Source organism: Athene noctua, chromosome 1 (assembly GCF_965140245.1).
Source record: "Athene noctua chromosome 1, bAthNoc1.hap1.1, whole genome shotgun sequence".
Taxonomy (NCBI): Eukaryota; Metazoa; Chordata; class Aves; order Strigiformes; family Strigidae; genus Athene; species Athene noctua.
The window spans coordinates 93,317,615-93,338,512 of record NC_134037.1 but is presented as its reverse complement, the minus strand read 5'-3'; the positions used below and the strand labels follow the sequence as shown (position 1 = coordinate 93,338,512).

The 20,898-nt window shown below is 38.7% G+C and overlaps 1 protein-coding gene across 7 annotated transcripts in view; it reads right to left on the bottom strand.

The window, feature by feature from the left end:
• Positions 1–20,898, bottom strand: part of LTBP1 (latent transforming growth factor beta binding protein 1) — a 226,182-nt gene that overhangs the window by 90,676 nt on the left and 114,608 nt on the right. For all 7 annotated transcript variants that reach the window (XM_074896941.1, XM_074896937.1, XM_074896939.1 and 4 more), the window contains 2 exons: positions 11,015–11,117; positions 4,444–4,515 (listed from right to left, as the gene is read on the bottom strand). In XM_074896941.1, coding sequence (XP_074753042.1) covers positions 4,444–4,515; positions 11,015–11,117 — 175 coding nt within the window. The remainder of the gene's footprint in view (positions 1–4,443; positions 4,516–11,014; positions 11,118–20,898) is intronic.

Genomic DNA, 20,898 nt, shown 5'->3' with positions numbered 1-20,898 from the left:
TATTTAAAATCATGATGAAGCCAAGGGAAAAAAGCTTGAAGTCCCTAGAGCATATGATTACAGAATCTGATCCACCAACATACGAGTATTAGTATCTGCAAGCTCATATACATTTAATTTTAAGCATATGGGGACTTTTCAAGAACTTCCATGCACAACTTTTTACTTCACTGAAAAACAACTATTCAGGTATTTTTCCAGTTCTTCAAGATAAGATTTTTGAAGCGCTCTATTGGCAATATGTTAAGTTTCCTGAGAAATGAATCCAACCTTTTCACCAGCTGTTTTTTTCATTCTATTTCAGTTTTCCAAGAAAACCATTAGCAGAAGAAGGAAACAGTAAGTATAACTCTAAACAGGGAAAGAGAAATTAGCATTGCATGTGGATTCTGACAAAGAAGTTGCAACTCTGATAAACTGTATTTTGGCTTTAATGACAGCCTTAGGGCATCCATGTGTGCACATGTAATAAATCACCCCACTGAAAAGATAATTACTGAGGGGGAAAAAAGCTTTCTTGATAGCAATTACACTAAACTGTTCGAATTAGCATACCAACAGATGGTTCTTTGTTGTCCTACATACACATTAGAGAGAAGAATGTTTCATTACATTAGTTCACTCACTTGAAAGGAAAAAATCAGGATCGGTTATTAATCACACTAATGCTACATAGGCTTCATAAACTAAGGAGGCTTTTGATTGCAAAAACAATGTAGAACAAAAGGTTAATTAGGCTTTTAGGCCTGAGTTTTCAAAGGCAGTGAAAGTTGGATGATATCTAGGTGAAAACAGCAATCTCTTTTAGCTGCAGGCAGGGTTTCAGAAAAATATCCCCATTACTATTTGGTCTGGCAATGCTGGCCCTTTCTGAGCATGGACACAGCATGCGCACCCTTTCAGCAAAGAATAATCTAATTAAAATGTATACTTGCATATGGACATGCTGTGCCACTCTTTTCCAATTTAATTATAAGGATTATTACAAGAATATGAATAGTCCCCTGCCAGCAGCTTAAACAGTTTTCACAGCTATTGCTGTTGCATTGCTCCGTGTTTGTGATACGGACAGCTATTTCTTCATTAGCCCTGTCCTCTTTCTTCTAGAAAAGCACATCTGCTTCAGATAAACACAAACAGGACACTTTTGCCTGACCTACTGAGAAGCACATGCTAATGACCATTTCAGGACTGAAATGCACCCTGCCAGCAGCTTTCACATATGAAGCTAGCTTTCCTGATGACCATTCAGACAGAGGTCAAAATCCTGACCCTCTAAAAGAAAATGGTAATCTTGTTACTGACTTCAACAGGACTAAATTTCCTCCTGGCTTTGTTTCATGGGTATTCCTTCTCCCAGCTCCTTCCTTATTTGTACCTCCTTTTTGGAGTGTGTTTGGTGAGTAAATTACAGAGAAGCCACCCAAGCCTCAATAAAGCAATAAGGAGAATGTGCACCATTCACCACCTCTGTCCTCTCAGGAAAAGTTAAGAGATTGTCCCCATCTTTAATCCATCAACAGTCTACCTCCTGGTGGGATAATCTGACTCCCATTATCTGATTAAACTCTAGGCTGTAAATTTCCATGTATCAACTACAAGTTATATTTAGAGGCTACAGCTCACTCTCTTCTGGGATAATGATAGCAGTAATAAAACAAACTAAAGCCTCATATTTCTTGCAGTATTAGTTATGTAGTACAAAAATGTGTCAGTGGAAAAACTATCAAATCCCAGTACAACAAACAATGACTAGCCTACCAGGTACGAATCTGTTTCTGCACACTACCATGGCAAGACTCCTTCTCTATCAGCCCGTCAATGCTCAGTGGAACAGCTTCCTGGCCTACTTCTGGCAACTTTCACAAGCTCCAGACCATTTTTTAACTTGTCTGTAGCCCCTGATTAAGTATCTTGGTTTCCATGAAATAAAGTTTGCCAGCACCTTGGTACAACCCCTTGAAAGAAACTGAATGCCCTACTCACCTTTAAATGCCTGCTGGGTTCCTGCAGTCCAGGAAACCATTATGCATACAGTGGGTTTGCACACAACTACTGGAGGTTTCGAATGCTCTTGTCTCTCCTGGACCATGTTCAGAGGGACACATGATGGTACTAATGCATCATGGCATCTTCCAGAGACACTTTCTGTGCTCAAAGCTAGAAATACTCTCTTTTGCAGACTCTAAAAGACCTTGTAACTAATATGTAGAATGAGACAATCCTTTTCAAAATGGCTGGAAACATCTTGCTGAAATATATGCACCACCTGCATGTTTAATTTGAGGCATGAAAAGGTGTTGTATTTATGCCTTACACTTATTTCCTTCACCTTTTCACTTTGCAGTCCTCATCAGTAAGTTGCCACCAAGATCTCCACATCCCTCTTAACAAATAAGAGGACTCTACAGTCTTTCACTGCAGATCAGAGAACAAGTTCTTGAGATGAAATTTACAGCTCTCCTCCATTTAGTTTTTTTCTGTTTTGACCCAACCCAATTTTCTCTGACAATCCTCCAAATGCCCCTACCCTGCAAGCTGGTAAACCACTGTGGCAGGTACATCCACCCAGTGAAAGCAGAGCTTAGTGGCTGCTGAAGTGTAGCAGCTCCTGACTGCCTTTGTTCTCAGGGCCTAGAGGTAGCTGGGGCCTTTGGTCAATGGGAGCCGCTATTGACTACAGGTCAGATTGGGCCTGGGTATAAATGGAGTCCCCTGGGCGAGCCATTTGGAGCTCATCCCCTGGAACAGCACACTGTGGTCAAGGACTCTCCCCTTGGGTCAGGATGCTGCCCAAGGAAACTCCTCGAGGGACTGTGGGTCAGGACGCTGCCCTGAGCAGGTCCTCGAGGTTGAGAGCCCTCACTTATCAGGTGAGTGATAAAGCAGTTTGGATTGCCATCAAACCCTAGGTAGCAGGACTTTGTAAAGTGTTTTGGGTTGCTGTTAAGCCCTATAGAGTTCTTTGTTATGCATTTTGGTTTGCCATTAAACCCTAGAAAGTTGTTCTGTTCTCCTCTCACAGACATCCAAACCTGTAATTTATGGAGAGCTAGTTAACTGTGTTAATAATAAATTTTTTAATTTTGGTGGATGGTTGTTTATTTGAGAGCCTTTGTAACAACCACTAGGCAGAGAACTGAGCAGGAGATAGGCTCAAGTGGCTATACTTCTAGATAGCAGCCCACATCTCCCTCAGCAGTGGAAGCAGCATGAGGTTTGTGTTTAGTGCTCTACAAACTGATTTTTTTTTGTTGGTAAAATACTTTTTTTATGTGGCTGGCTGCTGCATGTTCCTTCATCGATGTGCTAACTGCAAAGTTTCTGTTAAACAAAATTAACTTTATCTCCAAAGTGCCTACATATATCCTTTAACACCAACTACTCCTTCATTTTCTCCTTCATGACCACTACTACTTGTTGAGAGCTCTTTTACTCTTGCAGTGTCAACAATGACTAACAAACCTGATCACAGATCAGTATCAGTCTCACTTGAACCCATTCTTCCCTTCCTTCCCAAATCTCCTTCCAGAGCACCACTGCAGGATTGCTCACATCTTCTCAGAGCTCCTTTCTTCTGTTTACTTGAGCTGTACCAAACAAGTCAGACAAGCAATTAAACTTTTTCCTACATCCTCATCTGGCACCTCTGTTCAATACTCCAAGATACACAGAAAGAACGATATGACTGTATGTCTATTGTCATCTCTTCAGATCTGTCAGATAGAGAAGCCATAGGCCAGGAGAATGTAAGTGCCCCAAGCCTTTCTGTGTAGCTGCATGATCATGCAGATCCCACAACCCTGTATCTTTTGATAACTTCTATGCTTACAGCCAGGAGATACAGGGCATAATCTTCCAGTAACACAATTTACACAATGTCTAACTCCATCCATCCTCACCAGCAATCTGCACATTCTTGAACTATGTGGGTCAACGCTTTATAAGGCAGCCAGGTACACATGGTTTTTCATTTCCACTTGCCAGTGACAATATCTGGCTGTTCTCACTACTGTTGTGTCTAACCTCTTAAGTCCAAAAGAATTGTTCTCTGATTATACTTTCATGATTATAGAAATTATTCTCTACTGTTAGTTTCATCTGACTTAACTGAGTAAGTCTGCAGTTTCACTGTTTAGCAAAAGAACTGACAGAACAATGCATTTCTACTGAAAAACAAAGTAAATGAAGTAATCTTTATACATCATCAAAGAAAACAAGAGTATACATAAAAGTTTTGATTTTTTTTGCCCTGGAGGAAAAAACCCACTAAACACTCTACGGACTTGCCAATATCTGGCAAGAGTTAAAAGTAGCCTCAACATTTTTTTCCCAAATACAAATCAACAGACTGGATTCATTCATCTAAGTGATAAATATCAAAGAATCTGTCACAGAAAACTGGTATAAAATAAACACAATCAACTGTGGACACTATTGTACCTTGACAAAATGTAGCATTGATCCTCTTGTAGCCTTGTGGGCATTCCATCATAGGACTGTATCCATGGTAAGCTGAAGAAAAAAATGTCAAGTTAAATACCGCTGACTTACATGCTTAGAGAACCTGACAGTCAAATTATTACGTAACTATTAAAAGAATCATTATAAGTTTTTATGATGTATGGCTAAGCATGAAAGATCAAGAAATTAAGATTAAAGGCTGTACAGGTAACCTTAATTCCATCTTTCTCCATATGCATACCACTTAAGTCTTCAGTTATCCAGTCAAATTTGTTTTTTTTCCAGAAAGGAAATCTTTGAAATCAGAATATTATCTTTCAGCCTAACTGTTCTCAAATATTCAAATAATTACTTTCCCAAACCAGCTACAAATACCATGTTGGGAAAACATAAAGATTCATGATGGAATCTCATAGAATCACGGAATCATTCAGGTTGGAAAAGACCCTTGGGATCATCAAGTCCAACCATCAGCCCTATACAAAGTTCTCCCCTACACCATATCCCCCAACAGCTCATCTAAATGACCCTTAAACACATCCAGGGATGGTGACTCCACCACCTCCCTGGGCAGCCTATTCCACTGTCTGACCACTCTTTCTGTGAAGAATTTTTTCCTAATGTCCAGTCTAAACCTCCCCTGATGCAGTTTAAAGCCATTCCCTCTTGTTCTGTCACTAATCACCTGAGAGAAGAGACCAGCACCAACCTCTCTACAATGTCCTTTCAGGTAGCTGTAGAGAGTGATGAGGTCTCCCCTCAGCCTTCTCTTCCTTGAACTGAACAGTCCCAGCTCCCTCAATCTCTCCTCATAGGATCTGTTCTCCAGGCCCTTCACCAGCTCCGTTGCCCTCCTCTGCACTCGCTCCAGCACCTTGATATCTCTCTCGTATTGAGGTGCCCAAAACTGGACACAATACTCCAGGTGTGGCCTCACCAGTGCAGAGTACAGGGGGACTATCACCTCCCTACTTCTGCTGGTCACACTATTTCTGATACAAGCCAGGATGCCGTTGGCTTTCTTGGCCACCCGGGCACACTGCTGGCTCATGTTCAGCTGCTTGTCAATTAGAGCCCCCAGATCCTTCTCTCCCAGACAGCTCCAGCCACACCTCCCCAAGGCTGTAGCCATGCAGGGGGTTGTTGTGGCCCAAGTGCAGGACCTGGCACTTGGCCTTGTTGAAACTCATCCCGTTAACGTTGGCCCACCGATCCAATCTATCCAACTCTCTCTGTAGAGCCTCCCTATCTTCATGCAGATCAACATTCCCACTTAACTTGGTGTCATCTGCAAACTTACTGATGATACAATGGTTTTAAAACTGAAAGTAGGTTTAGAAAGCAGAAGTATCTTCCATGATCAGCAAAATTACTGGGTGCCATTTCTCCTGCCACATTGAATTAAAAATATTTGAAATATAGAGGAAATAGATGCAAATAAACTTTTAAAACAAGGCAAAAAGAAGAAAAAGGCTCATTTGTGATTTACCTAACAAGTTGCTGAACTTTAGAACATTGTGTCACTTACTGGCTGATCAGTGTATACTGTCAAGGGCATAACAACACTGCAAAACACAGACTGAATTCAATTTTGCCAAAATAGAAAGTGTTCGGTTAACTAGCTTTTTATTTCTATTTATTGTTTCTTTCCTCCACTTAAGGTTGCCTTTGAGAATACAGAAAACTGTTTATTGATTCCTAAACTGTTATAACATCATAAATGAGAGCAGTAACTTCTTTGTATGGTTATGCACTAAAAGTGAACCTCTTGGCAAAGCCCAGTACTTTGTTAAACATAGAGGACTAAACTTTTGGCACTATTATCACACAAGTGCCTTTAATAAGAGTCAAGAGAGTTTTTCATAATTTGAATGCTACAACAGAGATACCTTATATTTGGTCAGATCTTTTGTTTTCCTTTAAAAGTGTTCTAAATGTTCAGCAGGCAAAAAAAAAAAATCAAACACTTTACTTTCCATCTTCACTATATATAAACTCTCAAATACGACAGAACAACTGAGTGGGATAATGTTTTCAATTGGCTTCACTTCATGTATAATGCCTGAATTGCACATTTATCCTTGCAGCTTATTTTAAAACTGGTAACTGCTTGACTACAAGGGTAGAAAAAAACAGGAAAAAAGAATTATTTTCATTAGTTCTAAAGCTTTTCATATTACTTGGAAAAATTTAAGTGATGATCTTGAGTAGTAGTTTTTGGAGATAGTTTTATTTCAAATTGCTGTGAATTATTTAAAATAATTGCTTAATTAAAACATTAAGATTCTCCTTAGAGATTGCTTAAAGTGACAAAATGGTTAAACACAAAAGTAGTATGGGTCAAAATACAGCAACAATGTTCTTGCTGCTTTGAACACATACTTTCCCATCTTTACATTGACCACAATCATTTTAACACAAATTAAAATTTGAAAATTTTGTGTCTCACCATAAATTGGCAGCTACACATTTATTTTCAAGGTAGCTCCAATCTTTTTACAATGTTATTATTAAAACCAGTTGAAATTTAAGGTGAGATTGTCAAAAGTGCACTGCATTAGCCTATTCCTGGTCTCCAAAAATGTAAATGAAACTCCTAATGCTCATATTGGCAGTCAGATTGATAATTGCACTGATTATGTCCTAACTTATCTGTGTTTGCCATTATAGACCTGATTCAATTCACACTAAAACCAAGAGGGTGTCTAACTTTTTGTGGGCAGGAATGGTACCCTGCAGTACAGCCTGGTGGAGGAAAACAGAGAAAGAGCAGAGCTCTTCCAGTTGTAGATGGAGACTAGCCCATAAGCTATGCCAGGCTTTTTCCTGTGCTGCAACGCATTTTCTCTTCCAAGGTGACTCAGCTGCTCTAGAAACTGCAGTGGTGGAGTGAGGTCAGAGATTTTAACCTCTCCCTTCCTCCCTCCTCATCCTCCTACTCCCACACTGAACAGGAAACAGTGGCTTACTAGCAGCTGTTTTCTTCCTTCTACAAAGAGCAGCAGCATAAGCAGGTCAGAGTAGAGTAAGGAGCTTGTTCAGTGATGGCTAGTGATCCATCTGGGAGCTGGATGGAGTCCTACATTACTTACCCTTTAGTCACTTAGACAACCTGTTTGTAATTATTAACTGTTAGCAAGAAACCTGAACAATCATAACATTCCCCATGTAACACAGAAATGCACTTTGTCTTAAAAGTCATCTTGTAGAAGCCCTCAAAAATGGAGCTCTGTTCCCAATTTTCTTTGTTTTTCAGTAATACTGAATAACCCGTAAACTTACAGGCATGGGAGCTGTCTCAGGCCAAGGCACTTGACTTTGTCATAAGACAGAAGCCCTGACTGAGCAGTGGCTATTACCCAAAATATGTAAGTACATCTTTACAAAGTAACAAAGCCCTATTTAAGTCCATGGTAACAAGACACACAAAAACTTCTGTATATCCTTAAGTAACTGACTGAAGAGGGAAGAAAAGTGCCTGCTAATGAGACTGAAGTATATGTTTAAATATTTTGCTGAAGTGGGTTTCACAGAAGATTACGTTAAAATGAACCTGATTACATATTATTGTAAAACCAGGTCAATCTTAAACAAAGTTTATGAAGCATAAAACCATAAAAGCAAAAGAAAGTCTGTCTGCTTCCAAAAAGTCTACAATAAAAAGGGTAATACCAATTTAGTGGAACAGGTCAAGATTATATGGGACTAATGTGGGACTAATTTTGCCTGCTGAGACACTACCATGGACATCACTTAACTGATAACTTACTAATAATTCACTGGACTCCCAAGTTTTTCCATCCAATATCATATATATATATAATATATAAAAATATATATATGCATAATCTTTTTACCACTGAAACATTCTCATTATTGTAAAAAAAAAACAAAAACAAACCTGATGAAATCAAAATCCTTAAGCAGCCACTCCACACTTTCATTAAATCTTACCATAACTTTACATTTATATTTGAAAATGGTTTGCTCTACAGAAGCATAACACTTTGATACTGACATGAGGCTTAATTTGTCACTATGCCCAAAGGACTCTTAGGTCCAGATCCAAAACAGATTTAAACATTCAAGTAGTGTGCCTAAGTTCAAACTGAACGGCTATAAAACTCTAGGATGCTATAAGATCACTTAAACTCCTGCAACACTCCAAAATTATCACCTTAAAAAACTGAAAAGTCACCATTTGCATCCATGCAGAATTGCTGTAAGTCATGGCATGATTAAATAGCATCATGCTTAACTCATTCCTAAACAAAATCCAGACTAAGAAAATTTACCTCTACCAAAGCTTCCCGACAGATTTGGTGAATATTCTTGAAGCATAACCCTACCAAATCATACTTCTGATATAATGTAGTGGTAGGTGACACTGTATTTTAATCTGGAGAAAACAGACAGTGCACCCAAGTCTTCCTTCCTTCCTAAAACACTAACATAGAGTAAGACCTCTCACCTCAAAAGATGAGAAATGTATCCCACTATGTCTAGGAGACACAAAACCTTACTTTCTAGGAATGCTTTAATCACAAGGACTGGATTATTCCAAGTGGCAACATTCTCTGTCTCCTCTTGAATTCACAGTTACATTCAAAAAACCAATTCTGTATTGAGCCAGAAAGCAGGAGGGAACATGACTCATACCATAAGTAATTAAGGACACTGGGGAAGAGACTGGGTTCCCAGTACTGTTCCAAGAACTGTTTCTGCATTTTATGGGTTAGGGCATCTCCTCATAGATATAAAATGTAGATTAGAAAATCTTCTGGCAGATAAAGGAACTCTGAATTGTCCCCTCTTGTGCAAGTGTGCTAGCCATTAAGCTTTTATGATAAAAGGACAGTGCTCATCTCATTAGCAATTCAAAAAAATTACTCTTTACTCAGTGCTTTGAAAAAAAGGGTAGTGAGCTTCCCTTCAGGAGAGGTTTAAGGGAGAGTTCAGACACTTCTCTGTACTCATCTAGGAAGCATCTGGGGGCCAGGACTTCAGACACAGTTTGCCCGAGTGTTTCCCTGTTTGCTCTTAAATCATGCCAAGCATATTGGCATTAAGCAGCTGCCTGATGTACATGTTGTCCATTGTGGATTCCAGGCTGAGACGACCAGTGTTTTACCTGAACTATGAAGAACTAGAAAATGGGCTTCCCTTTGAACCAGGCACTAAAAATTTGTGTTAGTAGTTCCAAACAGTTTTTGGTTGAAGCACATCTCAGGCTTTCATCATTTTTCTCATGGTGTATCTACATCCACTAAGCAACATTCTGCACATCTACATGCTTCTGATGAACGGTAACTTCAGTTCCAGTTAAATTGCTCCTTCTTTGGAGAAAGCTATAAAAATCAGGACACATTTCACAATTCATACACCAATACAGAATGCATGTCTCTGTTAGAAACTCTATTAATGTGCTACTAGAATAAACCTTTAGATACCCATGTCTTTTATTAACTATGGCCTTCAAAAACCCCAAGGAGTCTCTCTTTCAGAAGCACATCAGAAGATAAACATACTCCTAAACGTAAAATTTAAATACTTCATAAACTAGCAAATCAGACTGAACCAGCATAAATTTGTATCAGACTTTCCTGTGGAAGGAGGATTAACAGCAGGTTTTCTACTGGAATTGTATTTATGTCCACATTAAGACTTGTGGACAAAAATATGCTTCAAAAAAAAAAAAAATCAAACACTGAACACATTTCTGGTGTTGCTATCTGGATGAGTAACAGGGGCCTAGAAGACTTAAATAAGAATGAATGCAACTCCCTACACTATTTTTGGCCCACTAAACGCAGGTCAACTCCATCTGCAAAATAAAGATTACATTCTCTTTTCTCATCTTTCATTTAGTGATGAAAATATGACATGACAGACAAGTATTATTATTCCTGTGCAACAATAATGTAATCCACAAAACGTTTAAGAAACTAGCTTCACCTATCATGCAAGTAATTTGAAATTTCTTTCTCATTATAGTATGATGTCAAATCATAACAAAACAGTGAAGAAAGTCTTTGTCATTGCCTAATTTTTGAGGAAGATATTTCAAAAACAGAGCAAAAAAAACCCTGGCAATTGAGAGCCTGAAAAACTTTGGCTCCAAACCTGGAAGTTCATCTGCAGTCCCAAGAGGTCACTGCATTCTCTCCAAGCAATAACTGGTGCCTCTATAATTCAACATTTCTGTGCAAACTTTAAAAAAAATAAATCCAGCTGGAAGAGGCAAGATGATTCAATGTCATTAACCTTCCTGTACTGAGAAAATGCAATAGTACATCACTGACTTAAGGAGGAGGAAAGGGAAAAAACCCCAACATGTTAACTTTGCTGGCTGCATTGAGTGCCTGCATATTGTAACACTGCTAGTATGCAGGAGAATTCCAGCTTCTGCAACCTGTCCCTAACCAAACCATAACATATTCTTTCTACTGGGTTGTTTGTTTTTTTTTTTCCCCATAAAATGAAAAAATACTACTTGAGGGGAAAAAAAGCCATAGACTGATCCAGATAATAACAACAAAATAGCACTTACATGGCTTCTTGGGACATTTCTGGCATTTGTTAAAACCCCAGGAAGTACCCACGGTTCCACAGCAGTCTTCTTGCTTGGAAAGGCCAGGAAGTGCTTTGCCACACTGGAATAATCAGGTAAAGAATACTCTGGTTAGTGATACTGTATGATTCTCACTTCTAGTACAATGCTCTTGTTCAGTCATCTTGGGTCAACCTCTTGCTGAGACACTGAAGATCCACTGGAGCTCTTAGCTGAACTTGAATAGTGCCCCATGTGTTGCAGTGGCTCTCTACACAGACATGAGTGAATTAGGTGACATTATTATATTCTCCTGTGTCAACTTGAGAAAGAAACAGAAGAGAACAGTAAGTCACAGGAACGAGTGAGTGTATTTCCAAGGTAGCAACTTGCCATTGGCACCTATTTCCTAGTTTTCCTCAGAAAAATGTGCCTGTCCACTTTTTGAAAAGCTGTACAAATGATCTCAAATATCTTTCCAATTACTCTCTTAAAGACAAAATATATGACTGTTCTTTCTGTAATGTTATTTCCTACTAAAAAGCCTCAACTTCCTGCCACCTTCTGTTTAATGTTTATGACCACTTACTGAAAATTGCCAAATTATGACAGATTCTGCTGCCCAGATACTGAAGAAGGTAACAGATTACAAGATGACTGAAGTCAAAGTTAGCAAAGTCTTACTGTAAACAAGTGTCTCTTTCCCCATGTAAATATTGAAATCAATCTCACAGTATTTTCTGAGGTCAATATTCCTTTTTTCTCCCCAATCAAGAATCTACTTGTGTTTTTTAGTAATAAGATTACTAACTGTTTTTTATTAATTACTAAATTTTGGAAGCTTAAAAGGTACTAGTTATGTTCTTGGCTTTTGCAGTTTTCTTCTATTTTGCCTGGTAAAGAAAGCTTAAATGTATTTCTGAGATGCAGACATTAAAAAAACCGCATCTGAACTCATCAATTAGGTATAAAATGGAAGTGCACAAAGCACAAGAGAAGCTACACTTAGTAACACTTTCAAAGCAAATGCTGATATAAACAGGCATTGCAACAAACAATTCAAAAGTGTGAGTTCTCAATACAGAGTGAATAGATCTTCCCTAATCTAACTTTCCTTCCTGACAGCATATAAATCTCTGACCCAGATGCTCACTTCTGCTTAGCTTTCAGCTCAAGATAGCTGGCTCATCCTACAGCACAGGCTGTGTGTGGCCTTGTGGTTGCTTTCACTGTGGCTGGTAACCCAGTCACTCTGCAGTGGGGATGACATGCTGAACGCACAGGCACTGATGGCCTCCTCTAATCTTCTTTACTTTTTTCTAGTGTGCTATTCATTGTACTGACACCCATGAGACAATGATGTTTCTGAAGTACAGAGTTACTCTCTGTAGCTTCAGTGTGACTACTAACAGGATAGCAGGCTAACCCCACAATGTCAGAGCTCTGACTCATCAGAGGGTCCCCTCTTTGCATGGGGAGGGCTGCAAGGCATCATCCCAGCCATCTTCTCTGCCCCCTTTTCACAGATACTCCCTAGGTGCCTCATGAAATATCACAGCAACAAATTAAAAGCAGCACCAATTCACTGTTTAAACATCACACTGGAATGTGCAACCTGTAGCAGCTCAGCACTTGCTGCACGTGAAGCTTAAACACCCATCAAGAGATGTGTAAGCAGTCAGGAGCATCCTCTGTCCCAGTGAAAGGCAGCCTCTCCAGCAAAGCGGAGCTTTTAGAACAAGGGCAACTCAGTGAAGTTATGGTGTGTCTCTGCACATCACCCCTATACAGCACTTGTGCTTTGAGCTTCAGAGCATAAAGAACAGTGGCCAAACAGGTTAAAAGGGACTGCTCAGTTATTGTGCAACTTTAGGAGTCTATTTTCACAGTACTGTCTGCAGCGGGTCTGGTGACAAATTTTCCCATGTTCCAAGTGGTGAGAAACAGTCCTCTCCTGGATGGTATTTGGCTGTGTTAAAACAGTAAAGTATCTAAGCAAGCTCCACCTTTCAGATGCAGGCCCAGGCTTACACTATGTGAACACATGCCTTTTAGGCTGTCTTGCACTTCCCTGGCTTGGGTACTGGCAAGATTAGTATAAGATTGACCATTCCTGATCAGTCAGAGTCTGCTGAGTTCTGTTTCAAGAAGCAACTCCCGGCCTGGCACTTCACAAAGGCCATCAAAATGCACAATCAGGAATTCTGCACAACTCTCCCTGCTACAATAGCTCAGCTGTTTTAAAAACTGGAACTAGCTCTTTCAACTTCCTCTAGCTAGATGATATACAGATCTTGCTGCAGTTCTCAGAAGCTCAAAAATCTTTCAACTGGAGAGCACTCAATAACGTCTTCTCCAAGTGGCTGCCCTAAAAGCTTAGAGAATTCATGTTATGTCTTTACGCTATGCTGGTTTCTCAAACTGCATCCCAGGTAAGCACGCTCTAGAAAGGACCTTTTTACAGCTACTCAGTTTTACTTTATAATTGCAGCTCGTCAATTCCTTTTGTAGAGCTGAGACTGCTTTTTCAAACACTGAGAAGCCACTTACTAAAGTTGTATACTGTGGCTGTTATTGAGAGTCAGCTAAACCAATTTGCATTAGTCTTCTCCCCGCCTTGTGCCTCAGTTTTACAACTCTCCTCTCATCGAAAAGAAGTGGGCGGAATTAAGGCTGGTGCTGCACCTCCCCTTATGATCTCAGAAATGGAGCATTTGGGCAGCAAGGCACATTACCTAACAGCCAGTGTTCCTCTGCAAGGTCACAAGCCTCAAGGACACATCCCAGCAGCTCGTGTGTGTTAAGGCAAGACTCCACTAACATGACAGCCAACATGCCAATCATGAACTGACCCTTCTTTTTTTCTTCCCCAGAATAGAAAAGGTGTCATTTAACAGTAGTAAATTGAAAACATATAAAACAAAGAAGAAGAAGAAAAAAAAAGAAGGAAGATGGACTAAAGCCCACTTTTAGTTTAGGTGTGGTGCTACAGCGTTTGCTCTCTACTGAAAATCATGATCTCTGTGGTCATAACTTTTTCAAATTTCCATATAAAAACCATGAGCAAAAATAAGGATGCCAAAGTCTGAGTCATCTGGCAACTGTGGTTCGTAGTCCTGTCAGTAAAAACTGGCAATGATTAAAGCTGCTGCTCCCATTGCCTCTATGGTGAATTAAAGCTTGAAGAATCAATGATAATTTGGTTAACATCCAGATCATTGTAGAAACTGGCCAGCGAGGAAAAGCAACTGCCACATGGGGCTCCTAGTGGTGTAAGATCTGTGTAATTTTGGAGTTATGCATCAGAAAAAATGACTGCTTTGCAAAGTCCTAAGCCAAGCAGAAACAGAGAATTGTTCTTTGGCTAATAAACCCTGATTTCTCTGGTACATCTAATAGTGCTTCAGATACTTTTAGCACTCATGGCACTGCCCAAACTGTTTCCTAGCCAGCTACAGTTTCTTAAGATGCTCTTCCCTTTCACAAACCCTAAGCATCAATGAACTGAAGGTTCTCTTTCTACAGGTCTTGAAAACTTTTAGGTAATTCCTATCCACTTCAAAAGTCCTACCCACTTTCTACTACTGAGAACTCATTAGTTCTTCAGACAGTCTGTTCCAGTCTCTGAGTCACAAGTGACTGGAAAAGTCACTTGGGGGAATCCGTAACTATTTTTAGTTTGTCTCACCATTCAACACAACTCCAACACATAAATATGAGCCTAAAATAATCAGGGAAGCTAAACACAAGCATACAGCTTGCACTATGCATGAAGATGATGCTATTCCCTAAGCATAGGTTTACACTTTTCTATCCATCATCCACACACATTTTAAACTAATCTAGCCTGTATTCCTGAGGGCTTCTTGCAAAGAGGACAGATTTTCATGAATGATACCTCTGTCACAAGCTTATGATTTGGAGATAATTCTTACTGGTTCAGAAGGCAAAGAAGTCATGAAGGATTGGTATAAAAGAGCTCAACTGTGTTGAAAGTGGCTCAGCAGTAGCAACAGTATGAGGCACACATGGTACTGCTATAAAACAAAGTTCTTCCTGGGTAAAGCACTCACAGACACTGAAAGTATTGTTTCGAATTCACATATTTTTCCCCATGCGTGCCTGGGCTTCTATGCCAATATTTTATATAACTGAAGGAAGTACTGAATATTCCCACTGGTAGACTGAAATTCTGGCTGACCCTGTGCTGGTGCACAAAGGCCACCCCAAGCCACATCACCTCTTTGTTCCTCTGTGCAGACTCCAGCCTCTGCCTCATCTCCACTGCCTTGGAGTGCTAACACTACACTACTTGAGTTGTGCACTGCCACCAGGGTTTCATGTGTTTTCCAATACCATGGAAAAGGAAGGATTATGTCCTCGAAATCTCTCTGCTAAGGCAGTAAAAGGAATTTATTCAGATCCCTGTAAAGTGTGGTAGAAAGCCCAGTCTGGCAATTAATCTCAGCGCAACTGCAGAAGATTCTGTCTGAGGGACTACAACGTTTCCTGGGACCCCCACTCCTGCGTGACCCATCTACAAATCCCTGTCACAAGCTGTTAGTTAAAACCACAATACAGGCATAAATAAAGGAGTGTCACATGATTAACTATGATTGAAATTGATAGGTGCTTTGCCTGAGTTAATAGCTAATGACTCTGGGATTCAGCTCAAAAGACTGCATTTCACATACCACAATAGCAGAAGTGAATGGATACACTGTTTAACTTTCTGTAAACTATTCAACAGGCACAGACCTTGGATTGTTGCTTTCTTTTTTTTTTCCTATAGGCGCGACACAGTAAGAAACCTCAAACTTAATAAACTGTTTTACTGAAACAATTAACAAACACACTTAATTAGCCTGCTGACCAGCTGAATGACAGGTTGTTACAAATGAAGAGTATTATCCCATGTAGCACTGGCTCACTAACAGGCATTGTCTCATAAGCAGAGGAGAGAAACTTAAATACTTCCAGACTTTCTAAAAGAACTGGTAAAGAATTTGTTTTGGCTTAAGCAGAACATTCTTCATAGGCAAGTAAAAATTATCCAGATTTCTTCTACTGGAGTAATTAAAACAATGTTTGGTGTTTTTGGTATCCGATACATCTTTAATCTTCTGATATTTCAGAGTATTGATCTTGCTAAGAATCTATTGCGAATGAAGCATTAATCCTGGAAATGAATCCACACTGATTGCTGACAGTCTATTTGTTTAAAAACTTCAGAAGCCAAACCATGAGCTTCAAGGAATTCCAGACAGTTATTTTATTTTATGAGATGGTATTTTTAAGACTCTTCTAAAGAAAAAAACATTTTAAAAGTGCTCTAAGAGAAAAAGTACCAGTATGAACCACAGAATTTTACTTGTATCATTTTTCCTGCCTAAAGAATATAAATAGGGAAGTTCATTTCATACAGCTGTCAAAAAATGAAGATACCTGAAATTTATCTCCATAGGAAATGTTTTGTTAAATCTGAAGTTCAACAGGGATATTTATACAATTGAATGAATAACATCAACTGGCATATTACTACTGTCATCGTCTCAGGACTACACACACTATGATCATATTGCATGCAGTAGTATCGATATATTAGGTTATACATTAAGAGCTATCAACATGTTTTGCTGCTCTGATTTCTAACTCAAAAACACTGATGCCTTTGTTGAATATTTCCCATCGTAAAACACTCATCTAAGCCCAGTTCCTAAAAACTTTATGTATATTTTCAAAGTTAAGTACCTGATCAGTGTATGCCCTTGTCTGAATCAAGTAAATACTTAATGATTTGCAGTCAGAATCTTTATTATGATATGATGTTGACAATTTCTGACCTTCTCCAGCTGCCTTTTATCACTTGGCTTATTTGTATTCTACCAAGTCTGACAGCAGAAAGAAGGGTGTTGCTCAAACCAAAACAAAAGTTTCCTATAAAAGATGTACTGAAACACAGTATTAAATAAACTATTTCCATAGAAATTTATCCCACTAAAGATGCTGATGAACTACCATCTGTTTATCAGACATACTTGTTATTTTTCAGAACTAAGCAGCATTGGAAACACATTCGAACACATGTGTGTTCTGATCACTGAAAAATGGACAGCCCTTAAATTTTTCAATAAAGTCTTTACTAATGCTCACCATTAATGTTATTTAGCTTAATTTATTTAAAATATGCAAATATGCTTCTATTGTCTGCTATAGGTGGTGTATTTTGTTTTCTTTTAATGTGATTTTCCAATGTATTATAATACACCAAATTTCAATTCCTAATACCAGAACAACTCTAATTCAGACATTCTTCTCAACAGAGCTGTAAGAAGTACAGATCTTTTCTGCAACACCTTTCAAAGTACTTCACAAGAGAAGCACAAAGCATCATTCAGCAAACAACTGACAAGCGAGGAGTGGAACATATACCCTGAACACTGCAACCTGGAACTGACCTGAATTCAAAACACCCCAACAAATAGGGGGGAAAATCAGCAGACAGTATTTTAAAAATTCTTTCAGTGATCATTTTAGAGAGCAGTCCAGCTCCTCTCAGCAGTTACACCAGCACAACTGAGGGACAGTGAGGAGGAATGAACAAGCACAGGCACACGTGACGCTTCTTAGTCTGCTTCTCATCTGGACATTTTGGCATACGCTGCCTTCAGCCAAGTATAGAATCATAGAATCATTCAGGTTGGAAAAGACCCTTGGGATCATCGAGCTGAAGTAAAAAACTTCAATATCTGTCTCTCTTTAGAATAACGACTCTTGTGTATTTTGTTTTCAAGTTATGGATGCTGAGATCACCAGAAGTCTCCTTCAGTAAAATGGATACTCAAAAATATGTGCTGAAGAGAACAGAATTACTTGTGAATCTAGTCAGAAAGAGCCTGCTTTAGAGAAATTTGGAAATACCAGCTTCTCCAGTCTCTTGCTGCTTTGCAAAAAGTGCCTCCCTCTTTACAGTTATGCAAAACTGAGACCAAATCTATTTTGAGAAAAGAAGACTTCTTTAGCCAAAATATTGAAATGCAGTAACCATAGGAAAACACATTAATATACTTAGTAGACACTTCAAAGTGATCTTAAGGGGGAAAAAAAAAAGCAGTACTTAATTATCTTTAGATGAATTTTGACAGACAGTAGGGATTCTTTTCTCAGTTTAAATGCAAAATAATCATATGCAAAATTTACAGGACTCGAGATGACCAACACAATCTTTACTAGGTGCACCACTGATACTGTAGAAGTATTTTGGGAAATAAGATATTCTGTGTCATAATAAAGACATTTTTATTAGAATTAAAATGAAAAGCAGCTGAAAAGGAGGAATTAAAGAAAAGAAACAATCTTCCTTATTTGCCGGCTTTTTAAACAGGATTTAGGGAATCAGTGATCTAAGATGACCCACTCCTTGGATTTCAGAAACACAGGACAACATGCTGTGAAGGACCTTGCCGGACACCACATTCAGCCTCCAGTTTTTGAAGGCACCATAACATACAGTGCTCTCCAGAAATTTACTCCATATTAAGCAGGTTTTTTGTCCTACTGCTTCCATTGTATCTGTTACCCAATTTCAAGTCTCTATTTTCTCAACACCATTTTCTATATAACAAGGTGCAAGTTTAGGTAAAGTTTTATTTCCTATATGTTTATGACAACAATAAGTTTCTGGCCTGCAGCTTAACTGTTAGTTTATGACATACCCTGCAAAAAATCTTTTTGGTACTAAGAAAGCATTTGATGAACCACAACTTTTGTTTGCAACATATCATAGTAAGCTATCATGTAACATGGTAAGCCATCCTGGAGCAATCATTGTTAACATCTCCCAGAGGAGAAATAATTGCTAAGTGTTCTACTCAGAGAAAAGAGAGGCAGCCAGGAAAAGTGAATTGACCTGAGTAGAAAAGAGAACCATCCAGAATGCTATTTGCTTCCTATATTACTTTTTAAAAATTGAAATATTAATACTACTTTTATGGTCACTCCACTTTATTTCCCAATGCTGAGGACACTTCAGAAAATAGTCACAACTAAACAACACTTACATACATGTGTATATGTATTTATGAAAACTTGTATCTGTATTTATCTACGCTAATTAGAGTAGGACATTTCATTCCTCTAGCCCCCCTCTCTCGCTCCTCCTGTCCTTCTAAGCTTATAGACTGACATCTTTTCACACATCTTTTACTACCCTTTTCTCATGGCTGCTACCTTTGGTCAGTCACTTATGTTACTTCAGACAACTAAGCAAATAGGAGGTCGATAAGGATTTCTGTGTTGTTAATTAAGAGTGATTGGAGGTCTGAGAATCCAGCCAGATTCTTCAACCACCTGTACCATAATGTCCTCCAAGCTTCAGATCAGGGTGGCTCCAGTTGCTGACTTTAACAGCATGAGCTCTGTTGGAAATACACTGCAGAAAATACACCATGGTTGTCTTGGGATTTGAGTACAGCAACTATCCTACTGTTTTTGCAGGAGTATTGTTGTTGAATGAGATAGATAAGGGAATTTAACTAACGGTGAGGTGAGGAAGAATGTGTTGAGAGATGAGGAGTATTGCACAGAAGGCTGTGGAAAAACCAAAGCATTAAAATCAGAGGATCTATAATGGAAGACCAGCTGAAGTTAAGGAAAAAGGAGAGGACAAGAGATGGAGACAAACATAGAATGGTAGAGGTTACACACACACACAAAACCACAGCAGAGATTCTGATGTGTTTTTTTCCTGTGCTTTTAGCCTGGACCAAAAGTAAGTTCAGCAAAGTCTTTATTAAGTTGGTTGATTTGCCTACAAGAGGCCCACATATCCTTCCATCAATCTGCTCTATAGACAGTAAAATCACCTCTGATCTCAGGATATTTAATAAAGCATTTCTGAAGCCAAATATACAATCCACCCTGCAAAAAAATGCATAAATAACGAAGACTGTTGAAAAAAGTACAGATATTAAAATTATCCAGCATGAACTCCAGAAAGGATTTGTAACACATTGCTACTAATAGGGAAAGATCAGTTTAGCATTTCATCTGAACAAATAAAGAGAACCCTCATATTTAGCAAAGCAAATATCAAAGAAAGAGAAAACCAAATTCTTTTAGAATAGATCTGTTTAAGAGTAAAAAAAAAAAAAAAGAAGTCTTTCCCTGTTCAAAGTATATTTAACATACAAATAAATAATATGCATTGCCTGACTGCAGGAAAAGCATATTAACATGTCAGGTTCAAATTTGAGGGGTGAATGAGTCACTTAAATCTATATTTATGGCAAGGTCTTAAATGAATGCTCTATGAATGTCACACTACAACTCCAATTCTAAATTGAACCATTAAATTAAAGAACAAAAGGCCTCTGAAATCCTTGCTATCCTCTTCTTCAAGAGTGACACTGAAAGGATCAATAAAATTTGTAAAAACTGAGAACATGCATTATTGTAAACTAGGAGGCACTACTCTTTCTTGAGAGCACTGCAAAGACACATTTTTTCAGGGAAATACTGAAAAAAAAACTTTTTAAAAACTGGAGACTGAGCATTTAGTAGGATTCCAAGCCTGGCATTAGGGCAATGGAAGCATATTTTCCCTTTTCTCCCCCTTTAAAAGGAGCACGTTCTTGTCTTCCAGTGTGCAATGAGTGAGCTTTAGTTTTAAAATAATTGCAATGTGAAGGCATGCACAGGTCACAAAGTTTTGGGTATGTCATTCAAAATACCTCACTTACGTGTGTGGCAGAGAGAACTGACAGGAAATAAATCAAACATAAGACATAAGAGATAAACGATGCAGCACCCACTGCCAAGGCTAAAATTGAGGAAGGAATTTTGTCTTTCCCTATATATGAGTGCAAATAGAAATAAAAATAAAT